We start from the raw sequence: 26,592 nt of genomic DNA on the forward strand, positions 1-26,592 counted from the left end.
TTTTTCTCTCTCCTCTGCCCGCCTGTACTGCTGGAATCTGGTTTCTGATACAATGTGAGAGGAAGTCAGCAACAGCCAAGCTTGAAATGAATGATGAAATCCACATGAAATCAGATGAAAGCTACAGTACACACATAAGAAGGAAATCTGATTCATCATTTATTTGTGAAGTGATAATAGTGGAGCTTTGCTGAAGTGTGTGTTCTGTAAAGTCTGTGCTCTTTGTTTTGGTTTCAAGAAAGTAGCACATGAGATGGGCTGTAACTTTCAGTGAAGGCTCAAAATAAGATGTCTTGTTATGGAACAACAAGAATTTAATACAACTATTATGGTAATGTGTGTGAATTAAGAACTATCAAACATTTTCAGTGTGACCTTGAATTATTAGTTATAATCAAATTTTGGCCTGACAAATAAAATACATTTATAGACTTCATCTTTTGTTCTGAGAACTCTTGATAGATATTTTTAGTAGATTTTTTTTCTGTCCTTGATAGAAAATATAATTTAGATTTTTAATGACCGTTATGAACTGTTTAACCATTAGCCTATATTTTGAACTTTTTAACTACACTGTTTTCAATATTTCCCATACATACATATTCTTAGGCTCTTAATGTCTATGACAACTCACAAACTAGTCAACTTTTTATAAGAATTTTTTTTTTAAGTCTGTGAATTAAAAAATTAAATTGCATGTATACGCAACAACGCAGCAGATTACCATTATCAGATATTTCATAAAGAGCCAATATCCAGGTGGTATATCAGTTAAAGCCTGATTCCATGCAGCTAATCAGTGCAATCATTTATCAATGAGGGGTATTTATCTCCATCAGCCACTAGCTCTCCATTGATGCAGCAGTATTTAACAGTGTGCTAGAGGCCTGCTATCCAGGGAGCTGTGTGTGTGTGAGTGCATGTGTGTGGTGTCTGAAGCACTGGCAGAATTCTAATCTTCCAGCAAGAAGCTTCACATGGCCAGATCGAGAATTAGAAGGGAGGCTGACAGGGGGAGGGAAGGGGAGGAGGAGAAAACCCATCTCGGTTTGTGTTTTAAAGGACAGTGCTTTGAATGTCATTTGACAATTTCCTTTTAATTAGAACTAATTTACAGAAAGATGCCCACCAGCTAATCTTTACAGGATAATTAACTTCTATTTTCTTTACTTTTAATTAAAAAGTGGAAAAGATTTAGCTGATCCATAAAGAATTGTTCTTTTGAAATGTTCATCAGACTTCACACTTCTTTTGGCATTGGTAATATTTAGATCCTATCTGCTTCTCACAGTCTCTACTGAGTTATTGCTATGATTTTCTACCCCTTATCCGAGGTATTAAGAAGTGGAACTATCAATAGTGGAAATAGGAACCAGAGGAGAATTAGAATTGAATTAATGAAGAATTTATTGCAAAAGGAACCCCCAATCCTTCATAATACTGGAATGGAATTGACATCTTAGATATATCCATTTCATAGAAATTCCTTGATTGGAAAATATTGTTTTATCTTTTATTTGATACAGTAATCATTTTGCTTTTTCTGAAGGCTCCTCATTACGTTCTTTGAACAGTCACTCAACTAAAAGATAATTGTTGCAGAGGCAGTTTTTGCATTTACTATATTTCTATTTCGGTCCCCTGAGACTTGTGCACCCCTACCTCTCAGATTAAACAGCCCCATTATATTTAAACGTTGAAAACACAGAGAAGTGTTTGATGCTGCTACACGATGGAAACCCCATCGGCCTCATCAGGACTGGTGGAGAAAAAGTATTTTCTTGCCACTGTTAGCTCCTTCCAAAAGACTTTACTTAGTGGAGATAAAGTGAGCCAATATGAGGTGAGCATGCAGTAGACAGAGCTTCCACTCGTCTGCAGACGAGCCAATGGCTGAAGATGGATGCCCCCACTTAACCATGATAGCTCCCTGGAGGAGCCTCAGTCAATGGCTTCATTAAAAGTGAACGTTCTGGTGAAAAGCTCGCTTATAAACCAGTAATTAAGACCCCACAAATTTTACCTGCTTTGTTTCAGCTGTCACATCTGGTGTACAGCCACATGGTTAACTTTTATTTCCTTATAAGTAACAAAATGACACTAATACATCATTCAGTTAGAGGACAAGTAAATGAGCAACAGGAATGATTCAAAGATTCTCAAATACAGCAGCATGGTAACTTAAAAAGCATTTGTTTGTGAGGGCAACTTTTTGTTGCCCCACAAAGCAAATGTTACCCGTCAAAAGATGCATAAGCTAGGCCCATAGTCATTTGAAGACCGGCTTTGTGACTTTTATGGACCAAACCTTGTACCAGTGTCCACTTGGATTTGGGTGTGTGTGTTTGTAAACTCTAGAAAGGCAAGTACAGCCAGTAGAGTGAAGCAGGACCCAGCTAACTCCACAGAGAAACTGGCTGGCATCTGCTGAAGCCCTCGGGCATGCTCAGAGGTGCCTCCAGCATTTTAATGGCATAGTCAAATGCCAGCATGTTTTTATGCCTTTCCAATTTAAATTCATTGGATAAAGAAGTAAGAGCGTGTTTTTCCCCTTCAACAGTCCAGACAGAAACACTGGGCGCAACAACACAGAACTTAGAAACTCTGCAAACATGATGGGATCCAACGTTGTGTCTGATTGGAAAAAGATACTTGACTGGAATAATGTTAGCAGTTTTTGAGAAATGTGATTAAAAATGAATGTCTGTCTTAGATTTTTTTTTCTGAATCTGTGTCCATTAATCTGGAAATAGTGATATTAACAGCACTCTTTCATTTCAGCTGGTGTGTGTGTTTCAGTCTAACTGCATGAAGCATACTTATACAGTACTGTACATTTTGTGAACCATCTAGATGAATGATTGAAATAGATTAGATTTAGATGCCTTGTCATTTTTAGCACTGCAACCTCACAAAACCTTGATTCATTCATATGTGGGATATGAATACATTTATTTATCCCCTCAATGAGCTAGCCCCCCTCTTTTCACCGCAATTTTTAGCAGAGCATTGGTGCTGAGTTCTCAAGCAGTTTGTTGACTGTTGATTGAAGTGCCTGAATTTAGGAAGGCAGCCATTTCTAATCACGAGAATTACATTGCTTAGCAACCGGAAAATCAAGTTAAACAATACCATTGCTTATTCTTGTCCACAGATTGCAGTTCTGAAAACACATCGGTCTTCACTCCCCACTCCTCCCAGAATACACACAAAAATACACACGCCTGACACACACACAAACACACACCTGACACACACACGTTAGCCATTCACAGAAAATACACAAAATTATTTACTTTTACTTCATAGTCTTCAACATGGTCTTTTTTTTGTTACTTTTAGGCATTATTTAAAAAAATAAAAGTCATTTGAGGGTTTCTGTACCATATTAAGCTATAAAGAGCTACATAAATTGTATCTATTTCATTAGAGTGATCAAGGATTAAATTATAGCCTTCAGCCCTGTTACATATACTATAAGTCTTCTCCAAGGCTGAGGGAGCCCCCTGCTTCCCAAAGGTCATTAGAGCTAAGGAGAATGGCCCCCAGTCTCTCTGTCTCTCTCCACTTTCTCCTCCTACTCCTCCTACTCCTTCCTTTCTCCTTCATCCATCTCAACCCTCTATGCCAGATTAGACAAATTGTTATTTCTATTTTAACACTGTTCTATTGGAGAGAGAGTAGTGTACTTATCCATGTTTAAACATATGAATGTGTTACTACCTAACGAGCTAACTTGAGACAAAGTCTATATTTGAATATCTCCTCCCCTGCAGAAGTTCGAGGACTCTTACCTACTATGTGTTTACCTGAAGTGAAGAAGGCCCAGTATCATTGTTGTCACAAAGGGCCTCAGTCACAGGGAGCGGAGTTGGCAGAGACTGAGCCGTATGGCCCTGTTGGATTTTAGGGCTGCATTACGCATTCATGTTTAGTCTCAGGTGCTACGTTTTATCCCCAGGCCAGCTTGGACACAATTTCAATGAACCTTTTGGATGAAAAACTGTATAGGTGTGAGCAAAAATGATTTCCATGCTTATAGAGATCTGCCGCTTTGTTCTGTCAGATTCAATTACCTCACCTCTAATTATGGTGCTATAGAGGAGGCTGGGTTTGTGATCCACACATCACACTGTGGAGTCTGCTGATAATGTGAGGTATCGCTATCACAGCCCGGCCACAAGCGCCCCACATTGCGGACGCCTGAAAACACATTCCATGGAATACAGTTTTGCACATACACACACTTGTGTGTATATACAAAGTCATTAAGTGCTTTTTTTAAGTTTTACTTACCATGGCAAGACAAGTGCTTCATGTGTGTTTCACTTAATTTTTCTATTCCATTAAGGCACAGGCTCATTTACAAAGAACTAACCCAAAAAATGTGCTTATTGTCAGCTATGTTGTCATTCTCCTCTTTCCTGCTTCCCTAACTCTGTGACTCATTAATCCTCTGTCCATCATATGGTCTCAGAGTATCACCCCATTTTATAGACTCGGTGGGGGCATTACCATATCCCTCTCCGGAGCTCTACTCCGCATGACCGATCCCTATCAGACAGAGGCCATGCCATGAACAAAAGAGCCACTGTGATCAAGCCTGCTTTCAGCTAAACCAATGTCTCTATTAGCATTGGCTGCTCCTGCTCCATGATTGTTTGAACAGGGCTGTGATTTTTCTCTGTAGTTGATGGAGGAAGAGTCTGATGAATGCAGATGATACAGTTCAGGGCTCTGGGATACCTGTACACTGACTGTGAACAGTTTCCTTCAGTATCCTCCTCAAATGAAGGAGTCTTTAGGTTTAGATGATTTTGCAAACCAAGCCTTTCAAAAATGTAGTTTTTTTAGTTAACTCTTAAACAGAACAGCTGTGAGACCTAATAGTGTAGATGATTAAGACTTTCTCTACTATTCTAATGATTGTTAATTCCTACTATAATTGAGTGGTTCCAAATGTGTTTTTGCTTGTGACTTCTTAAAAGGACTCATCACAGGTTATACCGTATTAATAATGAGTATTTAACAGTTTAATTAAAAAGTGATTTAATCTAAAGGACATTGACAAGTAGAAGAAGTGTTTCAATATCAAGTATTTACAAGGATAAAACCTGAGAGAAAGAATGATTTTTTAAACATGAAAATAATTGTATGTAACAGAATTATTTCTATTTACTTGTCTGAGCAAAGCAGCATTTAGTGGTCTCTTTTAGTTTTGTATCACTCAATTATTTTTTATTTATTAACGTATTCAGTTGCATTTTTGGTAATATTTTTGGAAAGTAACTGTTTCTACTATTACTTAGGTTTTAAATACAGTATGTTTTTAAGGCTTGCATTTAAAAATATTTATTTCTTTTTTAGTCAATTGGACTATGTGGCAGACATCACATTAATATACATAAATGTATCTAAAAAAAGCCTTAAGTCTTATGTTCAGTTGGGTGTAAAATTATTATTTTTTGGTTTTCAAGCTGACTTTGTTGTTGTTGGGGTTTTTTGTGTGATGTGTAACTCAGACTCTCTCAATGGTGTCATTGGCCATCTGAACTCCAGAGGAGGCTTGATAAAAGGGTGAAGCAGCAGACATTCCTCTGGCCCAATTCATCAGCAGAACCTATAGAAATGCACCAACAAGCGTGGGTCACACAGTGAATGTGACAGGATTTTAAACAGTACACAACTAAATATAGCAGGACGGCCACTATCAGAAAATGAGTTAGGAGTGTGGTGCAAGTCGTTTAGAAAGTCATTATTCTTATCATTGCTGTCTCTGAAATAATTTCAGGTCTCTCCATGCAATGAATACTGTATAATAAACTAAACATGTGAGAATGCGCACAAACTTTCATAATCTACATGGTCTCTAAGAAGTAGCCAATATCATCCTTTAATGTGTCTGACTGGATGGAGTATTTAATTTCACCATATTCAGTAAGACCCGCAGTATCTCTATCTGTTTGAAAATGCTCCATTTAGTTACTATCTGTTCGAGTAGGGAAGTGAGATGCCCTTATTCTGAGTCTATTAAACCTCACTTCTATCTCATCTTATCTGCCTAATCTTTGTGTCTTATTGACCATGAAGTTTATCTTTAATCTCCCTTTACCCTTATTATCTCACAACACTGTAGGTCTATTTTCTATGGTGCAATAGTGCTGCTGTATTTGCCCACAACAGAGGAAGAATCGTTTAGTTGTACACACAGTTCTTATTCAGCTGTGTAATGGAATGTGTACAGAGTGTGTGTATAGAAATGTATTTCCCCGCTTTCTTTCACACTGTCTTCAATTGCCTTGGCAGAATTTTTTTAACGCCAGTCATACAATCTCCCCTTGATACTGCGATATTTATCTCTCAGTATCATCTTAAGCGATGGTAGACTCATCGAGTCACTTCACGCCTCACTTCACTCCAGCAAATCAGCAGAAGGCATCAGATAAGATCGTAAAAATGAAACCTTATTTAAAAGCAGCACTCTGCCTCCACAGTGTCTATTAGAGATCTGTGTGCTAATTCTTTTCATGTCCAGGGCTCCTGCAGATGTAGGCTTCTACAAAGGAGTAATTTATAACACTAATGAAAAGAGCAAGCAGTTTGTGGACATCAGGGGGGTCTTTTATGAGACTTACTGAAAGAAGAAAGAGGAACAGGAGAGCACCACCAGCTGAGGGGGCTCACTCTTGCTACAATAAAACAAACACATTGAATGGTGTCGAGAGGATATCACTGCACTTTGTTTGAGCTCCAGGATAATGCACAAGGGGCTGTATCATAGCTCATGGATGATAGGCAGAAATTGTAACACCATCCACATCTAGTAGGCAGCAGGTAGCAATTTCACATTTTTATTTAGTTCAGAATATAGGTTTAATGTCTGAAGTGCATTTATTCTAAAATAAACTAACCTTAGAGTAGAAGCGTTCCATCACTTTGCTTCGGTAATTCACGTGTAGACATTGGAGAATAATTCTGGCTTGGAAGAGGAGTTGTGCAAGATGCACATTATTTTAATCGTGTTCAAAGGCAGAATGAGATGTTTTTTAGTACTAATATATTCAGGTAGCAGTACAGTAATTCCATCAACACCCTTGATTGAAGCAAAATGGTAATATGCAAATACCAAAAGAGATGCACAGCTACAAGCGAAACTCTGAAATCATTTAGATTTAAAGAAATAATATTGCACAGAGGCTGGAAAACATTAATCACTTGGAAAAGTGTCTCCTTTAAGATTGCACTGGTGTATTACCTCGAGGCATGGAATGTAAATGGAAAATCAACATTGTACCCTATGATAAGGCTAACAAATTAATAAAAGTATTTTCTTTTCTCCTCCCTTGTGGATGCCTGTACGAAATGAACTTTTTTTTCCCCTTCTCCCTATTATCTGTGAGAGGTTTAGTGTTGCAGGTTGCAGGATTAAGGTGGCACTCACCTTGGCTGCATGTCAGCTTGTTTTTCAGACTGCATACAGCCTCAAAAGGTTTTCTTAGTACGTGCAGAAGTTTGTAAAATATTATTAGACATTATCTTTGTCTATACTTAATGTCTTAGTAGAGCTATGAGTTGTATCTGCATATACAGTATCTTAAAAAAATAAAAAAGGAGAGAGAAAGTATGAAGGATATGATGAAACTGTCGAACATCTCCCCTGTGTGTGTGTGTGTGTGTGTGTGTGTGTGTGTGTGTGTGTGTGTGTGTGTGTGTGTGTGTGTGTGTGTGTGTGTGTGTGTGTGTGTGTGTGTGTGTGTGTGTGTGTGTGTGTGTGTGTGTGTGTCTGTGTCTGTGTGTGTGTGTTCCCTCAGGTCCTCTGGAGGATGGCCTGGAGGAAGAGGAGGAGGAGTGCATCTCTGAGGAGAACGAGCTCTTGGCCAAAGATGAGTTCTCAGTGGAGGAGAACTTCTCTGCAGAGTTTGAGACTGAAAATCTGGGCTGTGAAGACATGGAGTACTTCTGCAACAAAGGTGAGGCTTAATAATGCATCCTATCCTAAACCAAAATTTAAAAGCCATTATCCCGAGCTGTTTACCATGCTCTTTTTAATACCTTATCTAAGACAATATGTTAAGTTTCCTTTGGGCCGAAACATCAAAAATAAGTTAAACTCTTTCCAATAGTGTCTAATAAAATCTCTCAACATGTTCAAATCAAACCTGGCAGAACTTGTATCCGTGTGAGAATTTCTCCGGCATCACTGCCTAGAGTTGAAACTATCCAATTTGATATTTGATCCCAGCACTCCACCCAAGAGCAGTGGTTTGATCTGAGAGAGAGATGGCATCAGCAACACTGGCTCTCCCTCTGTGATAGTGCTGTGAAGGTATGCTACGATACACCAATGCACTGGAGAGCATAGCATTTCCCTTTGAGCCAGCGCTAAAGCTCTGTGAACACTCAGCAGCACCTGCTACTGCTTGGAGGTCCAGAACTATAAAGTGCCTTAGCATTGCCAAATGCGCCCAAGTCCTCTTTGAACTCCAATTCAATTAGATTGCTTCTTTGTATGTTTGTTTCATTTCGGTCACACCTTGCCATCACAGGAGCTAATTTACGGTCTGCTCCAGGTTACAGTGTGAAGATGACAGACCTGTCCCGCCTCTCTCCCCCTACCACCATCACCACCCCTTTCTATCCCCCGGTCGTGTTGCTTTCACTACCCCAGGTGTCCCCATCTCTACTCTTACTGGTGCACGGATGCTATAAATTTGACTTTTTAATGAAGTACCAATGCTTTGAATGTCTGCCTCTTCCTTCTCCTTTCAAAGGGAAAACATTTTTGAATTATTTCTTCACACTTCTAAACTGATGTGCCTCATGGGATTACATTATTGAAGAGAAATAAATCTTTCATGTTTCAGGTAGGCTATGCCCCAGTAATCGTATCAATAATGTTTTTCTTTTGTTCTTTGGGGAAGTTGAACAGCGCAATTGTTGAGAAATTGCAATTACCAGCTACGCCTCATTGGCTTTACCCTTTGTATCCCTCGTAATGTGTTCTTCAACAAACTTCAAAGTAGAATGAATTGTCAAGTAAAAAGCCGTTAGCTATGAATTAGATGCTGCAGTACACACAAAGTTACTGCAAGGGGGGGGAAGTATACTTCTGGAAATCTTCAAAGAACCTTGTCAAAGACGTTAGATATTTCCATTGTTTTGGATAAAACCATGTGAGGAACAGGGCTTTAAATCTCCTCTCCACATTTTTGAAAAAAGTCAACATTAAATAGCGATCCCAATGTCAAATACTACTTTTTTGGGGACACTGGTAATCTGTGCCTTGTCAAACACAAAACCATACTAGTCCGATTTTTTATTACTTTACCATCTAAGCTTACAGTAAGTCTACTATTGCTTCATAAGACCAAAATGATGTACCAACCAAATTTCTTTATTCCTCATTGCAAGTTGTGCACAACCATCAGGTGTAGCCATTTTCTCCATGATCCCTCCTCAATTAGATCTATTTAAAACTAATGTCAGCGTGGCTTTAATTTTCCTCACTTCGTAAAACTGCCTTGAATTAATAGGACGCAATCCTGGCAGCATTAAATGGTTTAAGTGTGTTATTCCTCAAATATAGGAGGAAAAAGAGAGCCCCCTTGATTAACTAAACCCTCTCAAATGTGATGGCTTGCTGTAATTAGTCCTGTGCGGACTTGAACGTTGGGTTTTAATGCAGCCACTCATCCCATGGCCTTTATCTTCTGCTGCTTTCCGGAGAATAAGGTCTCCCGTGTAAGGTTCCTCTACTGAGCAGTGACTCTCTGGTCTTAGCTTAGCCTTGTATCTGTGTAGTCACTCTCTGAAATGGGCTTGTCAGGGGGACCTAAAACCTCCATTAAAAGTTTCAGTCTATAATAGGTATTAAAAAGCTGTACGAATACAAAGAGGAGTACCAATTTTCATTAACATATGAAGCACTTATTAACTTTGATCAGAGTGCGGTGAAGTAGCAAAGCTGCTTAAAGGCGCAAAGGTCAAGAAGTTGAATGCCACCAAAGACTCAGTCATTTGCCTTACCCTTGCAGAAAAAGGGACTCCCCAGATAAGTGCAAGGAGCACCTTGTCATCCCATCTTGTCCCAAGGCGTGGGAACCTCTAAACTAGGTGATGGTTGACTCCACAACCTGTTTAGTTAATGATGTTGTTGCAGTTGTTTACATGTGGTTTATATGATGCCATGTATTTGCAACATCAATATGAAGCTCATTGATGGTAAAACCTGCATTAATCAGACAATAAGAGCACCAACACATTATCTTTTCTGTCAAAGACTCAGCTGTATTATTTGTATCGGTGGTTTCAACTGTAGGACCCCTAACATAACTAAATGAGTCGAGACAATTTCTGTCTCTAAAAAAAAAATTGATTAATTTATTATTATAAAGTTAACTTTGTATTGCAGCACAATGATTGTTTTTTTGGCTTTCTCAACATTTTCTTCCTGTTGCCTCCTACTTGGTATGAAAATCACTAAATAACTGCTTTAAATTCAATTTCGAGGTACTTTTACACACAACACAACACTTTTCTTTTATCTTTATTTTTCAGTTCTCTCAACTGCAACTCCATTACATTTGTGAGGTAAATTATTTAAAGGTATTGGTTACTTTGAATATTTAGATTCTAGATACAAAATATACTTAACACTAATGACAAATTATGTGTTTAATGGATTAAATAATCCAACTGCAACATGCAATGTACTACTTTTACTTTTGTCACTCAATTCCAAATAAAGATCACTTGTAGCAGAGCTACTGCTTTCACTTATCTGACTGCTTCCTCTGCCCTCCTTCATTTTGCTGCAACCATTTATGGGGCTCATGACCCCAGGGTTGGGAACCAGTCATCAGTAATGTAAATAAAGGGAGGTTGAGTCCTTTGTTAGTGACTCTCAACATGAAAATGACAAACAATGTGAACTTAATATTTGTCAGAAAAGAATAGCTAAAGTGACGAAATGCTGTTTGGCAGCAAATAGGCCAATAGAAATGAGAAGGGTCTGGCTACTATTGGTTCTGTTAAAGAAAAGGTAAATTCGCAAGAAATAACCTTGGATACCTCATGCTTGTGGTCGGTCAATTTCTCATTTATGGAGCTTTACTTGTGAAGAGCCCACAGTTAAAAGTGATGATTTATACTCTTTCACACACTGAGCGGCACATTTTTATACTGAAATTGTGAAATTTCACCTTGTGGTTTTACCCCCTCTTTTATTGTTGGCCAACTGTGGAGTTCAGCACGAGGTGTTACCCCAAGCTGCTCCCTTGGTGAAATTCAACTTTTGTCTGAAGGCAAATGAATTCCTCGTTAGCACTGACAGTAAATTTACATGTCATTTTATGCGTCTCTTTTTTTAAACAAGAAACACCATTTTTGAATTATATTACATTTTTTCAGCTCCCCAAGCTACTTAATCCTGATGTTGTTTCGAGTGTTAAATGTCAAGATACATGAAGCAAATTTAATAGAAACATTTTTGAAGTCTTCTGCACTCTTTACTTACTGTTCATAGCCAAAATTTGAATATGGGTAGAACTATTTAATCAAAGAAGAAGTGATGAGTGAAAGCTCAGAATTCACATGCAGGATTAAAAATAGCAAATAACAAACCCACCTTGACCCAACAAATAACCTCTCAGTGAGTAATTTGACTTGCAGTGGTCAGAGACAGAGTAGCAAACACAAAGTACCGGAATTAATTATGGCACTGTTTGTGTAACACAGAAGTAATCAAAATCTCCAGCAACAGTGGTGGAAGATCTCCTTGGCACTGTCTCAAAAGCTGCCAGTGCCCCGATTCCCCAAATGGTAAGTGTGGAATTTTAATGCACAGTTGATGCTGGAGAATATGAGCAAATGCTAATTTGTGGTGCGATAAGATGAATCGAGTCATCCCTTTAGCCCCATTTGACTCAGTGGAGGAAATTAATCATTAATGTTTGTTAAGTATGACAATCTAACTGGGCCAGATCTACATGCTCAGAGACTGAGGCAGAGGGAGATAAAGACCCAGGCTGCAGACAGGGAGGAAAACTGCCAGATTCTGTAATGATGGGAATTTATTGGCATTTAAAGAGACAGTGGCAAGGCATTTCACTAATAGCCTCCCTCCATTGGAGAGTCCTGCCTGCTACCAATTGCATGAATTCTAAGTTATTTTTCAGATAGCAGAGAAGTCTTACAGCTATGCTTGACTTTGGTGACAGAGCTTTCTTCCTGGAATTGACTTTATCTGTTGCAGCATAATCTGCATCCACAACCAAATATGCAACATCAACTGACTAGCATTACCACAGCTTCTGGGATAATGGGCTTCCCCCCTAAAAATTACATTTAAAAAAGTGCAAGTATTTGCAAGAATAAGATGGGTTTAGAAAAATGCCAGGAGGTCAAAGTCATCAGCCCTAGAATTGAATAAAGTATATTACTCTGCACTCACATACAAAGACTACAAGATATTATTACTTAAAAAAAAATTAAAGTTAAAGTTGCCCATGAGAGATTGACATTTTCAAGGGCTAACTGAACAGAGACAATGCTAAAAGCGAGAGAAAAAGCCAATATGACTTTGTTGCTACCTTGCTCCAGGAATTGTGTGTGTAAATCGCCTATAAGCTTATTGACCTGAATGCATAGCACGCTGTGTGTGACTGTGATTTGGCTAGAGAGCTGTCCTTTGATAGAGCAGCGATAGGGCTGATTTTAACAGCTCACTGGCTCCTCTTGCATGCCTGCCAACCTTGCACTCAGCAGGCTGCCTCACCTCGACTCCCCATCCCTTCTGTTCTGTTCAGCCTTTTCTCCCTGGACTTTAAGTATCTTCATTTGATTGTGCAGGGAATGGAATCGTAACCAGATGTAAATCATGATTAAGGCAATAAAGAAAATCAATAAGTATATATAACACAGCAGAGTGTTATAGTTAAAATTTCTAAACAAGGCTCCATTACTTAAAATGGGCCTCTGTGAATGAAATTGAGATCATCGGTCAGTGTATTTCTTGATAAAAAATGTCAAAATTCCAAATTGTTTCAAACCATAAAAATTGGTCCTACAATTGTATGGTTTGAAACAATTTGGAATTTTGACATTTCTTTCCTCCAGGTTTTATCAAAGCAAACTGTAAGAAAGGAGTATTGCACCAACACTTCTTCCTCCGCTCTGCTTTTTCTTGTGACATTTGTGCAGAAAACTTCATCAAAGCCTTGTGACATTGTTCCCTGTGAGGCTGCCTGGGTGATTGTGTTTAAAATGCATTGCAAACTGTGTTAGATAGAAGGCAGAAAATCCTTAATCACTGCTTAATTAAGGAATCATCTTGTAGCTTCATTTCCCGGGCTGTAATTAAACACTTCCAATACGTTTCGTTACAGGGCTTAACATGTTCGCCTGAGATCAAGGTAGTGCCTTTAATGTTATCTCCCCAGCTTTTTTAAACTCCGCTCCATTGGAAGGAACTGTTGATATACGCCTTTGTTATCCTCGTCATAATACGAGCCTAGTATGCTAAAGAGGTTCTCTGGGCCCAACAATAAATGGTGGGCTCCTTGATTATATACTGGGAAAGGCAAAGAAGTGGGGGAGAAATTGCCAGCTAAAGCAGACACTTGCATAAGCAAAACTGGGTCATAATGACCTCATGTACTGTAAGTAGATCATTCCTGCAGACTTCCCTTCAGCGTCACTTTTTTGGTATACATCTTCTCTTATATTGCAAGGCGAAAAACTGAAATCCCTTTGGCAATGTTTGCTACTTTCTTTGAAGTGAGCCATGTTAAAAAAGCTAAACAAGCATGGTGTGTGTGCTTGATGTAGAGATTAACCTTACTGAGGACGGACAGAGCTGCAGTGAAGTATTGTGTGTCCCGTGGCAGTTGTCACTTGAATTGAGATAACTAACACTCTGAAATGCTTTCTGGAAGCTGGGGAAAAGGGAGAGGGGGACAGATGCAGACATGGTAAACAGCCATACAACAACAACATATGCTATATTTGTTTTCTGTCATAATTGGTGATGTGATTTTTATCTAAACCACATCTCAACAATGTAGTATCCTGGTCAACTGAGAATCTAATTATTTTAAATTTAACATCTATTATTTAATCCCTGCTAAGAGTATAACATGTGATAATCCATTGTAGTACTGTAGGCACGTCCTTGACGGTTCATTAATGGGTGTACAACATCAAAGGGATGGAATTGATATGGTGACAAAACTGAGAAAAATCTTTCTCCACAAACCATCAACTGCTGTTAAATGCTCCAAGCAGGTTTGCTCATACATGTCCAACTTTGTAAAGGTAGAGAGCAGCCATACAGAATATTTTAAAAGCACAAATAACCTATTACATCAAACTGCATACTAATTGATGTGCTTATGATCTTTGTATAAAAACTATAGATGCTCTAGACAAGTGAAAATAGTTAAAAAATAATTTCCAGTGTCTGTTGAACATGGTCTTAAGGCATTACGACCTTGGAAAGAGATACCCAAATATACCTTAGCATGGTTTGTGTTCGCCCAGTCACTGTAAATCAGCCCTACATCCTTTAACACACATTTTAGCTTGCTCCACAATAGATCAAAAGGTAATAAATAGCCAGGTCTCTCCCACACATTGCTTTCCTTCCTGTTCCATGAGGCTTCCTCCTGTTCCTGCAAGCACTCATGGGAACATACATAAAAGTATGCAGCTGGATCTACTAAGCTGACAACAAATAGGAATATACAGAACTCTATATACACAAAACCACTGTTGCGGACATTTGACAATGACTCACATACCTTAAGGTTGTGACACACAGGAAAATATTTATATAACTCCTTTTATGGGATAAAGACACTAGTATTAAGAATTAAACATTATCAGTCTATGATGCAGTGCCTTGCTAACTTCTGAGCAATAAACTTGGATTGATTTTTCTCTTTTTGTGTCTCATAAGCTTTAGACCTAATATTGTTTTCCTTCCTTACAGGTGAGGAAGATAGTAACCGAGAAGCTGGAGAATCAGAAATGGATGGGCAGGGTGAGAAGACCAGGCGTACCACCACAGGGCCTGACGAATGGGATGGTCCAAGTAAGAAAAGTCTTCTCATTTTTTCCCCTCTTTGCGTCATCTGATCATTACTAAAACTAAACTGCAATACATGATTCATACTTTGAGGTTAGTCTGCAACTAGTCCAACTGCTTTTTAACAAGCCCCTTTAACTGAATGTACACCTACAATTTGACTTGCTAAAAAACAGGTCTATCATTTCTTTTTAAAATAAATGTATAATACAATGCTGATTTAGCTATTTAATGTTTTAAAAACATTTTTTTTATCTTGTTTTGCCCTCTTAGTAAAAGCAACTTCATCAAAGGATGGATAATACATTGAAGAAGATAGTTGCACAGCAATTACTGCTCAGCAATATCCTGCACCAACACTGCTGAACACACAAATTGTGATTCCTTTTAATGCATAAAATAACCCCAAGAATTTATTGCAGGTACATGCGTATGTAAAAAAAAAAATGAAAGAAATGAGAGAAAAAGAAGAGAGAGAGGGAGAAAAAAGTGGATTTGGGCAAGTTGTGCTTACTAGCCTGAAGCCCCCCGGGGTGTGTATTTTATACTGACAGTGAATCAGTGTTATCACACCTATCAGATAATGCATTTATCATTAAATTTCACATTTGCATTTAAATCTGGGGAAGGAAATGAGCATTGCTGGCCAAAGATAAGAACGTTGGGACGACAGTAATAAACCATCACTGTGATCAGTCAGGAGACAGGGCTGAGGGGGTCAGCTCAGAACTATGGGGGCCAAGAAAAAAAGAAGGCAACACATGAGGGAAAAGGCCCTTTTGGACAAGAAAATGCTGAGCTTAAAAATACTGCTTTGAAAAAGAGGGGTGGATGTAGCATTACTAGATGTATGACTGACTGTAATTATCCTTACCCCCTCTACTTAGACATCTGAATGAGAATTAGATGTTCAGAAACACAGTGCTGGACAGGCAGTGGAGAGAGGCAGGAGATGAGTATTATGGGGCAAAGTGTCTGATGATGGCTGAAATAGAGGAGTTGATGTGAGACATGATGCCCATTTCATTTTCCACTAAACCACAGCCTGAGTGTTGTGGAATTCACACAAGTCACATCCATGTTGACAACTTCTGCACCTCATCTCTTCTATATTAAACACTGATAAATTGCCCTGTGCAGACTGCTGAATCCAACTTGAAAAAATGTGCTTTTATAACTGTACTGTATATAATAAATCCAGGTTTTTAAAGAGAAGCAAAAAAATCTCTTCATAATCAACTTGGTTCTATAAATATAACTTTTTCAACATCTCTATCCAACCAACCAATTTGTAAGTGATTTACTCTAAGTCAGTTGTGCACAAGTGGGCAGAAATTAATCTAGCTGCATAATAATGCCATTCACTCTCCCATCATGACTGCCATGAAAGGTCATTTCCCTTTTTAATTTTTCCCATTGTGCTGGAAAAGTCAGATGGGCATGTTATAATTTGAATAAAGAGGGGAATCAGACAATCAGATAGGAACATTTGAAATGACATGACTTCCTGTTCAAAGTGATTAAAAGCAAATTTATTTAGTTTGAGTCTGTCTACCCTTTAATCTCTTTGTAAATGTTCCGATAGGTCAGCATTCAAAAGTTCTTTGTTATTCTTTGGCTTAAGTTTAAGCAGGTGTGATTATGATCACCAACAGATAATTTTTAATCACCGAGCGTGTGAATCTGAATAGGATGTGAAATGGCCGCTACATAAAAAGAGAGTGAAGCCTTTTAATGAGGTGGGCTAACTCGGGGCATGCCCACCTACTTTGGTGATTCTATTGAAGCACCTCCATACAGTTTCCCTTTTGCTGAGTAACAACAAAAGCCTTCACAATCTACATCCTTTAATTTAACTTTTTTTGTCCCTGCTTTTCATCTCCACTTTAGTAACTCATGTCAAGTGCTGTCCGCGATTGCCAGTGTTCTCTGATTGTCTTTCTGTCTGGAACAGCAGAGAACAGCACTGAATGACTCACTATTAATCTGATAGCTGCCTCTTCTCTGCTGTTCAGAGTGCTTGGTCTCTGATGTGGAACACCCAGCGAGTTCCCTTTCTCTCCACTCGTCTTTACAAGTATGTCCTTAAGCAAATCTGCACACTGATCTTGTGTCTCGTGTTCATTTCTCGTCACGGATGTTTCTCAATCAGCTGCTGATTTGGGAGATAGCGTAGCATGCTATTCTACTCATTTTCATGGGCTAAGGTGATAGGAATCTGACTCTGTCTCTCTCATTCTCTTACGCTTGATCTCCTCTAGGCAAATTGGGAATAGTATGTATTAGCTAGCTAACTCTGCTAATGAACTTGTTCCCAGCCTTATCTAAATGCTTGCTTGTGTAAACTACACCCCCTATGAAAATCATGAAATAAAGAGTTTATTAAGAGCATGGTAATTATGATCACAGTCAATTATATTACAAGTCTTAAGTTGCTGAGGTATTATCTGATTTAGTGGTTTATGTAATACACATCTTTTCTACATTTATCTACATTTTTATATGTATATTAGACAGACGTGGTGAAGACTATAGTGGTTGTAAAGCCCTAAACAGCCCTTAACCATCATTTATTATAATGAAGCTCTTACATGAATGAATACACTCTGCGTCTGATTTTAATTTATAACGTGCAGGCAGTGATATTTCTCACAGTAGATACACACAATAGAACAAACAATATAATTTTATTTTCCATAAAAGGTTAAATTTGATGGAAAATAAAACATATTAATACGACATGACACCATACTTACATACGTTTAGTTTGCTCAATCACACTGTAAATACAATTATATTGTGTTTCTTTTTATTCTTGAGGGAAGCTACCATGGTTCAAGATTGTATCTTAAGGAATATCTAAAAAATAATCTAACTGGAGGTATAACTGTGATCTGTGGAAAATGTATCTGACTGATCTAAACAAATCCTTATTACGGTCTTTGTTGGGGGGCTTACAGCAGTTTTGAAATCAGGCTTTTGTTCACATTTTAGCTGACCTTACCATTGATTGAGTAACTTTAGCCACTACGACTACAGCATTGAAGGGTCTTTGTTTTTACACCCTTAAAAAAATGTCTGAACTACTCCAACTACTTTTGTTTTGTTCTAAGCAGTAAAATGCATACAGATAAATATACACATAGAAAAAGGTATGATAAAACAGGGGATACAGAGGGAGGAGTGTAACAGAGAGGTAACAAAAGCCAATTTATCACCTTGTGCACAAATTTCTCTCCTGGCCGTCCCTGATGGCCAAGTGTGACCCAGCTTGCTCAGCTCCTGATGCCAGCTGGGCATTAGCCAATGCAAGACAGGGGTCAGCTTAAGGAGTGGCCATCTGAGACTCTACCTGATGGTCAGACACAGGCAAAGCAAGCCAAAGACACCCCCCCCCCCCCCCCCCCCCATCACTCACTCCCCAGCACCTAAAAAAATTATCATATCCAACTTCCTTCCCCTTTCAAGACATCAAACATGCAAACGCTGAAAACACAGCTTCACTCAGATGTAAAATCGCTTGAGTCTCATTTTTGACTCCAGCCAACCCAAAAGGGTACGTGGCCAATACATCTTCTTCCTGTCTGAAAAAACAACAATAGCCATTTCAGGTTTAATGCACATATGTCACACTAGTAGAATGGGGGGACCAGATGGCCACAATACTGTGGCAGGTGCCTTAACAAATGTTTTGGGGTTGTTCCTGCTGCTATTTATATCATGGTGAAAAACAGACATGCAAATCTTTGCAAAAGGAAAGGGGGGGGGGGTCGGCATATACAAATGGTGATTAAAGCTTTCATTCACCTAGACTGCTGAATACCCTTAGTTCATTTTAAGAAAATTCAGTTCCGTTTCAATAGTTCCTTATGTTCTTATAAATTTAGTTGCAGAATGTGAACTTCAAAACGGAGCCAAACTCAAGGACGAATACAGTGAAAAACTTTTCAATTTTTACACAGCAACTGTCTATTTGAGCACAGTTCAGTCAGGTTGCTCTCAGTAAACAAGAAATGTTCTAACTCAGCACCCAAGTCCATTATAAAGTCAGGGTGTCGTCAAGGCAGAAGGGGGAAGCTGAAATGAGGGACAGAGACAAACGGAGCACCCAGATGCAGATTAGGTTGCAGAAGATGAGGGTGTAAAAGGGATTTAATGGTAGGATGGATTAGAGAAATCCTTGTAACAATGTTAAATAATTATGGTTCCAGCCGAGATCAAAGCGCCATTGATTGAACCCCTCAAGCCTTCAGCACACAGAGTCTTGGAAAGCAAAGATTGGTAAACTAGCGCTCAGACCACTTCGTCTGCTCCAGTTAAATTGGATTGGAAATATTAGGATATAGATGAATCCTTCAGGAGGCTTCGCAAAGCTTTTGTCACCGGAAATGTAGCTTGGGAATCGTATGAAAGGTTTGATAGTGTACTGTCTCGACAGAATCATAAGACGAGGGTGTCGCAGCTGTCTCCACTGATACCTAAGCGTTTTAAGTAGACTTATAGACACACTTGACTGTTATATCAGCAAACCGAAAAACTTTTAGCACAGGCTTTCATTCAAGGTTTTATTTTTTTCCCCCCCTTTTTCTTGTAATCAAGAAATTTGGACGTGCATCATGGCAAGAGAAAAGCAGGGTTTTATCTTGCGTCTCCAGGGATTTATTCAAAGTCTTCAGACATGTCTCACAAAACATAAATGACACTGAGATTGCTGATACTGATGATGAAAGTCCATCATCACCTTCTCTGTGAGTTCTAGGCTTTGAGTGATGTAAAATGTAATTGCAATCAAAGTGCTATAGGAGTAAACATAGCCCGCCTTTTCCAGATATATTTATTTCTTAAGAGATTACTGATGGTTTTAAACATGTGCATATCACCTGTGAGCAGAGACAACACCCACCCTTCTACCTCACGCATACACTAACACACACACACACACACACACACACACACACACACACACACACATAATAAAGTGTTATTATAATGATGAAATATGCAACAAGAGATTAGACAAATCACTGTACTCTTGTGGTGCATCTCCTTGATGCAAATTTAGTCACTGATCCGCTATACTAAGAGGCTTTATGGAGGTTCTTCATGGTTGTTAGTTATATAATCTAAAATAGGGCAAAATGCAATCACTGTTCTTATCATCTAAAGAAGACGTCACTTAATTCTGTTCTAGTTTTGTGTGGGTACGTAGGATGTGGCACAGTGAGAATGAGCCTTAATAAGATAAATCACTTCCAACCATTTTGTCCACATTTTAGCTGATTTTGCGTCCATTTACAATTCTATCTTTTCACTATGATTACTATTTCACATGAACAAGGCCAAAGAATTCCATAGACAGCCAGAGCCACTGCTAAATGTGGAGCTGAATGTAATCGTGGAGGGTGGTGTTTCTGCCCCCAGGGACTTGACACCCATTGCGCCTTTCTTTAGCTCTGAATATGTTTGTTCTGCAGTGCTTACCCTCCCAGGCGCTGTAGCTGCACAATTTTTTCAAAGAGGTATCATTGTAATTGGTTGAATATTTGATGTGTGTATTTAACATTAACATGGAGACACTCAGGCAAAGCATTGCTAGGGGATATAATGCTAGGTAAACTCTAGATTGCTCAACTGAAACTCGCTCGTATGTGGAAATTTTAATTTATTTTGGCCTTTTTAAAAAATAAAACTAGAGTAATTTTGAGTGACTTTGGTTTGTACTTCTTTCATGCATGAATTTTCAAGGCTTTTTGCAAAATGTGGATGCAAGTGCTTCACATATTGCTTCGTGTTATATGCATGACTGTTTAGTTTTCATTGGTCCTCACTTTATTATTTGGCCATAGGAATGAATTCAGTCCCATCCAAGCCATATCTCCCTTGTCCCTTAATCCTACTTTCTTTCTCTCTTTCTCACACACACACACACACACACACACACACACACACACACACACACACACACATGTAAAGCCTTCACACTGATAGGTATTGATATGAAAACTGTGTCCACGCCTGTGAAGGCCTTTCATTGGTGATGAACAGCTGGGCCAAGCTTGGCCCTCTGGTCACGCCAATTCCACCTCCTTCTTTTTTTCTGTTTAGGGGTGGTAGGGGGTGGGGTCTGCTTGTCAAGTGAATTAAAATACCAAATAATAGTAATAATAATGATAATAAAAAGTTAATAAAAAATGGCATGTTCCTCCCTGATTGTGTGGGTGTTGTGGTATTCAATTATGCAATTTTCATTGGCATATTAATCATCTTTTCAACAAACAAGCCGCCGTTAATTAAAGCAAAGCATGGATAAAGACGTGTTGCCGGATCATCACTCCGTTTATCACTATGCACAGACCCGCAGTTAAGTAAATTCAGGCTGTGAGATGAATTTCAATGGTGTCCCTGTTTCGTGTGTGTGTGTGTGTGTGTGTTTGCGTGTGTGTGTGCATGTGTGTGTGTGTGTGTGTGTGTGTGTGTGTGTGTGTGTGTGTGTGTGTGTGTGTGTGTGTGTGTGTGTGCGTGTGTGTGTGTGGTTAGCCATGTATTTATGCTCAATGTGTTTGAAGGTGTGGTTAGTGACGTTTCCTGTCAGTGTCTGTGGGCATTGTAATGACAAGTTACTAGCAGCTAAGAATTCTGTTAATTGTTTAATGAAGACCTATAAACCTTATCATCTCCTCTTTAAAGATTTGAATTTGAAATGCTCTTTCATTATAACCACAGTAAACACTTGTATGACTGACTCTAGTTGAGTTTTCAGATATTTTCTTTTCCCCTCATAGGCCATACTTGGTGCTTAAAGGCGACCAATGGAACTATGTGACATACTGTACAACCAGGACAGCTCAGCCCATTCTCCCCTTCTCCTTTTCTCTAGCTTTCTGTGCTACCTCTGTGCCTGCTCATCGGTGGGAGGGGATGGAGATAATTCAGGATCTGGTTAGATATGGGTTCCTCTAATCATAGCTCACTGCCTTTACTGTCATTCAGTCACTAAATAGAAGTGGGGAAAATGTCTTGTTGACGGGGGCAGCCAGACAGCCATGCAAGTACTTGAGTTCTGCCTGCAGAAAAAGAACTCAAGGCATCTGTACATGTCGCCTGTCCCTGTCGTTTATTGTGGAGCAACTTTATCAGCACCAGCCGCTCACCCACTTGCAAAACTGGAGGGCCAGTCGCCTCTTAACTTAAACATAAGATCTTTGTGGTTTGAAGCACTCGGCTGCTCTGCACCCAGTGTGGATCTGAAAGGCAAACACGACTTCGGTGTTGCTGTTACCCATCACAAAATCACACCTCATGAAAAACTTGTTTCTGCTGTATTAGCTCAAATCAAAATGCACTCAAACAGACTGTTGCACTGGAGCAAGATCCGATCCCAGCCCCCCCTCCAAAGAAAAAGGAGTGAGATGATGGAGAAAGAAGAAGGGAAGGAGGTAGAGAGAGAGGAAGAGGGAAAGTAGGAAAGTGATGAAGATGGAGGAAAGAGAAGGAGGAGTGAGAGAGGGGGAGAGAAAAGTCAAAAACCTCCACATAACAATGCCGGAGAAAAATCAGAACATTTTCCACCGAAAGATGGGCCATTTCCAAATCCTTGTGCCCTATCAGACAAATTAAAGTAAATCAAGCATGAAATGAAGCAGAAGAGCCCGGAGATAAGGCTCCTTTAAGTCGTTTACAGATTAGGACAGAGAGAGAGAGAGGGAGAGGTGCATCTGGTCTCTGGCAGTGAAGGAGGCTAGTTTCTCATTTCACAATAGCAGCCTGTGTATAGGATTACTCTCCCCTGTCACCAACATGAGGAGCAGTGGGGGAATAGACATCCACAAAATGTGTCTAAATACGTCCCCCATAAATGTTACAAACCAAAAACCTCTCAGTGTCAACCAGATGTGATATGAGATGAACAAACATGTTTGATGCAGCATTTGACCCGGTATATCATTTTGATTTGTTTTTTATTTCCGTCCCCTCTTCACCTTTTCTTATGCTCAAGTGGCCTCATCACAGCGTTGCTTAAGAATTCAAATGAATTCAGGATTGGCTGAGCAGCATCACGTGATTGTATGGCTGTCAGCTCCTATGTTGCTCCTATGTTAGTATGCCTCAGATCCAGTCTGGAGGAGGTGCGGAAGGGAGGTAATTTGGATGTTAAAGGGCTGTTTTACAAATAGTATTCTCAAACGGGATTTTTTTTAAATTATGATCATCTGCAATGTAAACTAGGTTGTCTAATATGTATGTCCTACTTCTATTTACTCTCTTACAACAACAAATTAATTAGTTTTATTTTTGTAATTGCAAATTAACAAAACGTAAAATGGAGCTAGTTGCTCCAATATTGTAGGAATTATATTTTAAAGTACAGACACGGGCAGAAACGCACAAATACACTCCTATTTTATTCATGCATGCATGAATGTAAGCAGGATCCCAAAAAAAACCTCCACGCTTACTTACACACACGCACACAGGCACCCACACATGGCAAGGGTGCACTGCACTTTGATGCTGCCCGTCGAGCTCTCACTGGATTTTGTTTCACTCCATTCGTGTATCCTTTCTGGGTGTGATGAGAGGTGGCGTGGTTGCGGGCTCAGCTTGCTCTGAGAGAGACAAGAGCTGGCCTCTGTCTCCTGGTAGCTGCTCTCCAAAGCCGCGACCTTGACCTTCCCGACCGAAGTCTTAGGTTTAGCTCTTTTATCGCACTATCTCCAGGCATTTAAAAATACTCCTGAAACTCAATGATTTAACCCGCTTTTACGCTGTTCACATCAAAACTGGATGAAAAAAAAGCTTAATCCATCTTATCTGTTTACTGTCAAACTGCTCTGGCTAAAACCTACTCACAAAAGACAAGTAGGTCACCCAGGAAAAAAAAACAGAATTCCTGTTACCCAGGGGAAGTTGCAGCCGAGTAATTGACTTGGTTGGATATTCAGGATTACTCTAAAAATAATGTTGAAATAACTACAGAAGGTAGCAATGTTTCAGACATTCTTTCCTATAAAGTAATTTGTTTCACAGCACTGTCAGATGAGGATTTTTTGAAACAAGCCCCACCTATATTTCCTTCTTAAATAACGTCTTCATGCCTTGCTGCATTTCACTTTATTTATGACGAGAAAATGATCACTTCCTGTTTAAAGCTGACTTATCAGCACTTATATCCATTTGTCTCAAATTCAAGCCCAGTGCACATACCATCAATTACTCATTCCCCCTGACACGTTCAGTGGTAGTAATGTGCTTTTGATGGCTTTGAAATTTTAAGAAATGCCTTTGAAATAATCAGATTCCTGCTGAAGTGGTGTGTGTCCTCTAGATGTTGTTGGCGATACAGGGATATCTCTATGTGAGGACAGTCATTCTTTAAGTTTTGCTGTCTCCCTTTACATGCTATCAATAGAAATTGCAGTGCTTCACTAAAGATGGATGTCTCAGAGATTGTAGTCAGCAAGCCCGCTGCTGACTTTGCCAGGATTCTGATGAAACAGAGTGCTTGACGGCCAGTATATTTCAATTGTTCAATGACACCTTACAGCAGTCTCTGAGTTAGTAATGCACTGCAGGACAAAGTGTTTTGTATTTACTTGTGCATATGTGTCTCTATTACCTAATTTACTCCTTTTTTTTTTTTCAATTTCTGATGTTCAAAGAGGTCATTGGCATATTAGGCGTTTGGATTATGTTTTTGAATCCCCTAATCAACACTGAGATCAGTATCTCTAAGTATTACTGCCTTATTGGATGATTCCACAACTTAGCAATATATCGCCACTGCTAACGTATATTGCCAACCTAGAAAGCTGGGTGCCATTTACATTCCCAAAGTAAACTTGTGTTGGGTCACAGTTGGTGTGAGGTCGGAACCCGACTTCTCATCTTACTATTGCAAACCTACCAAAAAAATATTTAAACAAATACTCTTCGCATCTCAAGTGAGAGTTAGATAGAAAATAAAATAACACTCTTCTATCTGCATATTAAATTAAACGTTAAAACTGTCTGCTGGTTGGTTTGATAGGCAAAGAGACTGGAAACAGTGTGAAACACAAGAATTGTCCAACGTCAATCAAATCCATCTACCAGCACCCTTTTATTCCTTGTATTACAATTTTAGGTTCATTTTTTTATTTAATCTTTTAAAACCTTAAATTTACAATTTCTTCCTGGGAAAATTCCACAGAAAAACAGTGTGAAATCCAATATGTGACTTTAATAAGAAAATAGTCTCCATCATAACCACCTGTAAAAAGGCAGATTGTCTTGTTTACACTTAGGGTGGGGGTCTTCATTCCAACCCCACGCTACGTTTATTTTAAGCGTCAAAACACAGTTATCCCTTTGGCTTGGTTAACTCCTTCCTCCCAGTGCATCCCTCTCTGAACACAAGCCTAACCTATGCGGTTTAACCCATCTATTAATTCATACCTTCCTCATCCTTCCTGTAACTATTACTTCCTCATATTGCCAAACTCATGTTGTAGCGCTAAATAAATCACCAACTTTTCCACTGTGTTCCGGGCCAGAAGCAGTCAAATCTAGGCCTGTTAAGGCATGTGGGGATGGAAGAGGTGGTTGAGAAGGAGACAATGTGGCACTGCTGGTGTTGGAGGTCCTCCACTGTTTTAAAACACCTTTCTCAGAGATAATAGTGAGCGCTGTGGGTTATAAATGATGTATTTTTCTCAGTAGGACCTGAGAGTAGCGATTTGGGTTGGGGGTGGGAAAGTTCATCCCTCTCTTATCAAAGCTCTGCGACATTTCTCCTTCAGCTGTAAAATTTCATATCACATATCTGTTTTAAAGATGGGGCACCTTATGTTGAACGATACAGTGCATCAAATTTCACCCCATATGCCTCTCTGATGGTATATTAATTTATGGCCTATTTGGTGGCTCTATAACACTGCCTGTCAGTAGAGATGACTGGGATTCAGTAAGACATCTTTGAATTGCCACACACAGGTTATTGAACTTTGAACAGCAGTCATTTATTTGCTTGGATTCAAAGGTACAGCTCGATATCAATGGGGATCATCATTTTTAGGTGTATTTCCCGCCTGTCTCTATTCTTGCCCTTCTTTGTTCCGCCATCACTGGTTCATTAATGCCAGGTTACTTGAAAAAGATTAGGTACATCATGAGTTTGGTAAAAAAAATCGAGTAGAGATGTCAAGTTTGTTTAAAAGAGAAACTTGAGCAAATCCATTCCAAGTAGGAAGTTGATGATCATTTGTCATCTTTCACCATAACCAAAGCCTGGAAATGATATTCTTTTGTGGGCGTAAATAGAAAAAAGTGAAATGTGAATCTATCATCATCTAAAGATTTAATAGAATGAAGTTGAGGTATTGAACCTAACCAGGAGGGAGATTGGTTTGGAGGGTAAGCAGAATTCATTTTAACTGTGATATCAGTTTAGATTCTAATTTCTGCTTAAACGCTAGAAAAACGGACAAGGAAGATCTTTATTCTTACATCTTCTAATGTTTATTCAATAT

At 39.1% G+C, this 26,592-nt stretch overlaps 1 protein-coding gene across 4 annotated transcripts in view; it reads left to right on the forward strand.

Annotated features, from left to right (window-relative positions):
• Positions 1-26,592, forward strand: part of zfpm2a (zinc finger protein, FOG family member 2a) — a 106,300-nt gene that overhangs the window by 21,957 nt on the left and 57,751 nt on the right. For 2 of the 4 annotated variants that reach the window (XM_061051234.1, XM_061051233.1), the window contains exons 2-3: positions 7,812-7,970; positions 14,990-15,091. The exons of 1 other annotated variant lie outside the window; for it this stretch is intronic. In XM_061051234.1, the coding sequence (XP_060907217.1) occupies positions 7,812-7,970; positions 14,990-15,091 (261 nt within the window). The remainder of the gene's footprint in view (positions 1-7,811; positions 7,971-14,989; positions 15,092-26,592) is intronic. One more of the 4 variants, XM_061051235.1, reaches the window with a different exon arrangement.

The sequence above is a fragment of the Labrus mixtus genome, chromosome 11, assembly GCF_963584025.1.
Source record: "Labrus mixtus chromosome 11, fLabMix1.1, whole genome shotgun sequence".
NCBI lineage: Eukaryota > Metazoa > Chordata > Actinopteri > Labriformes > Labridae > Labrus > Labrus mixtus.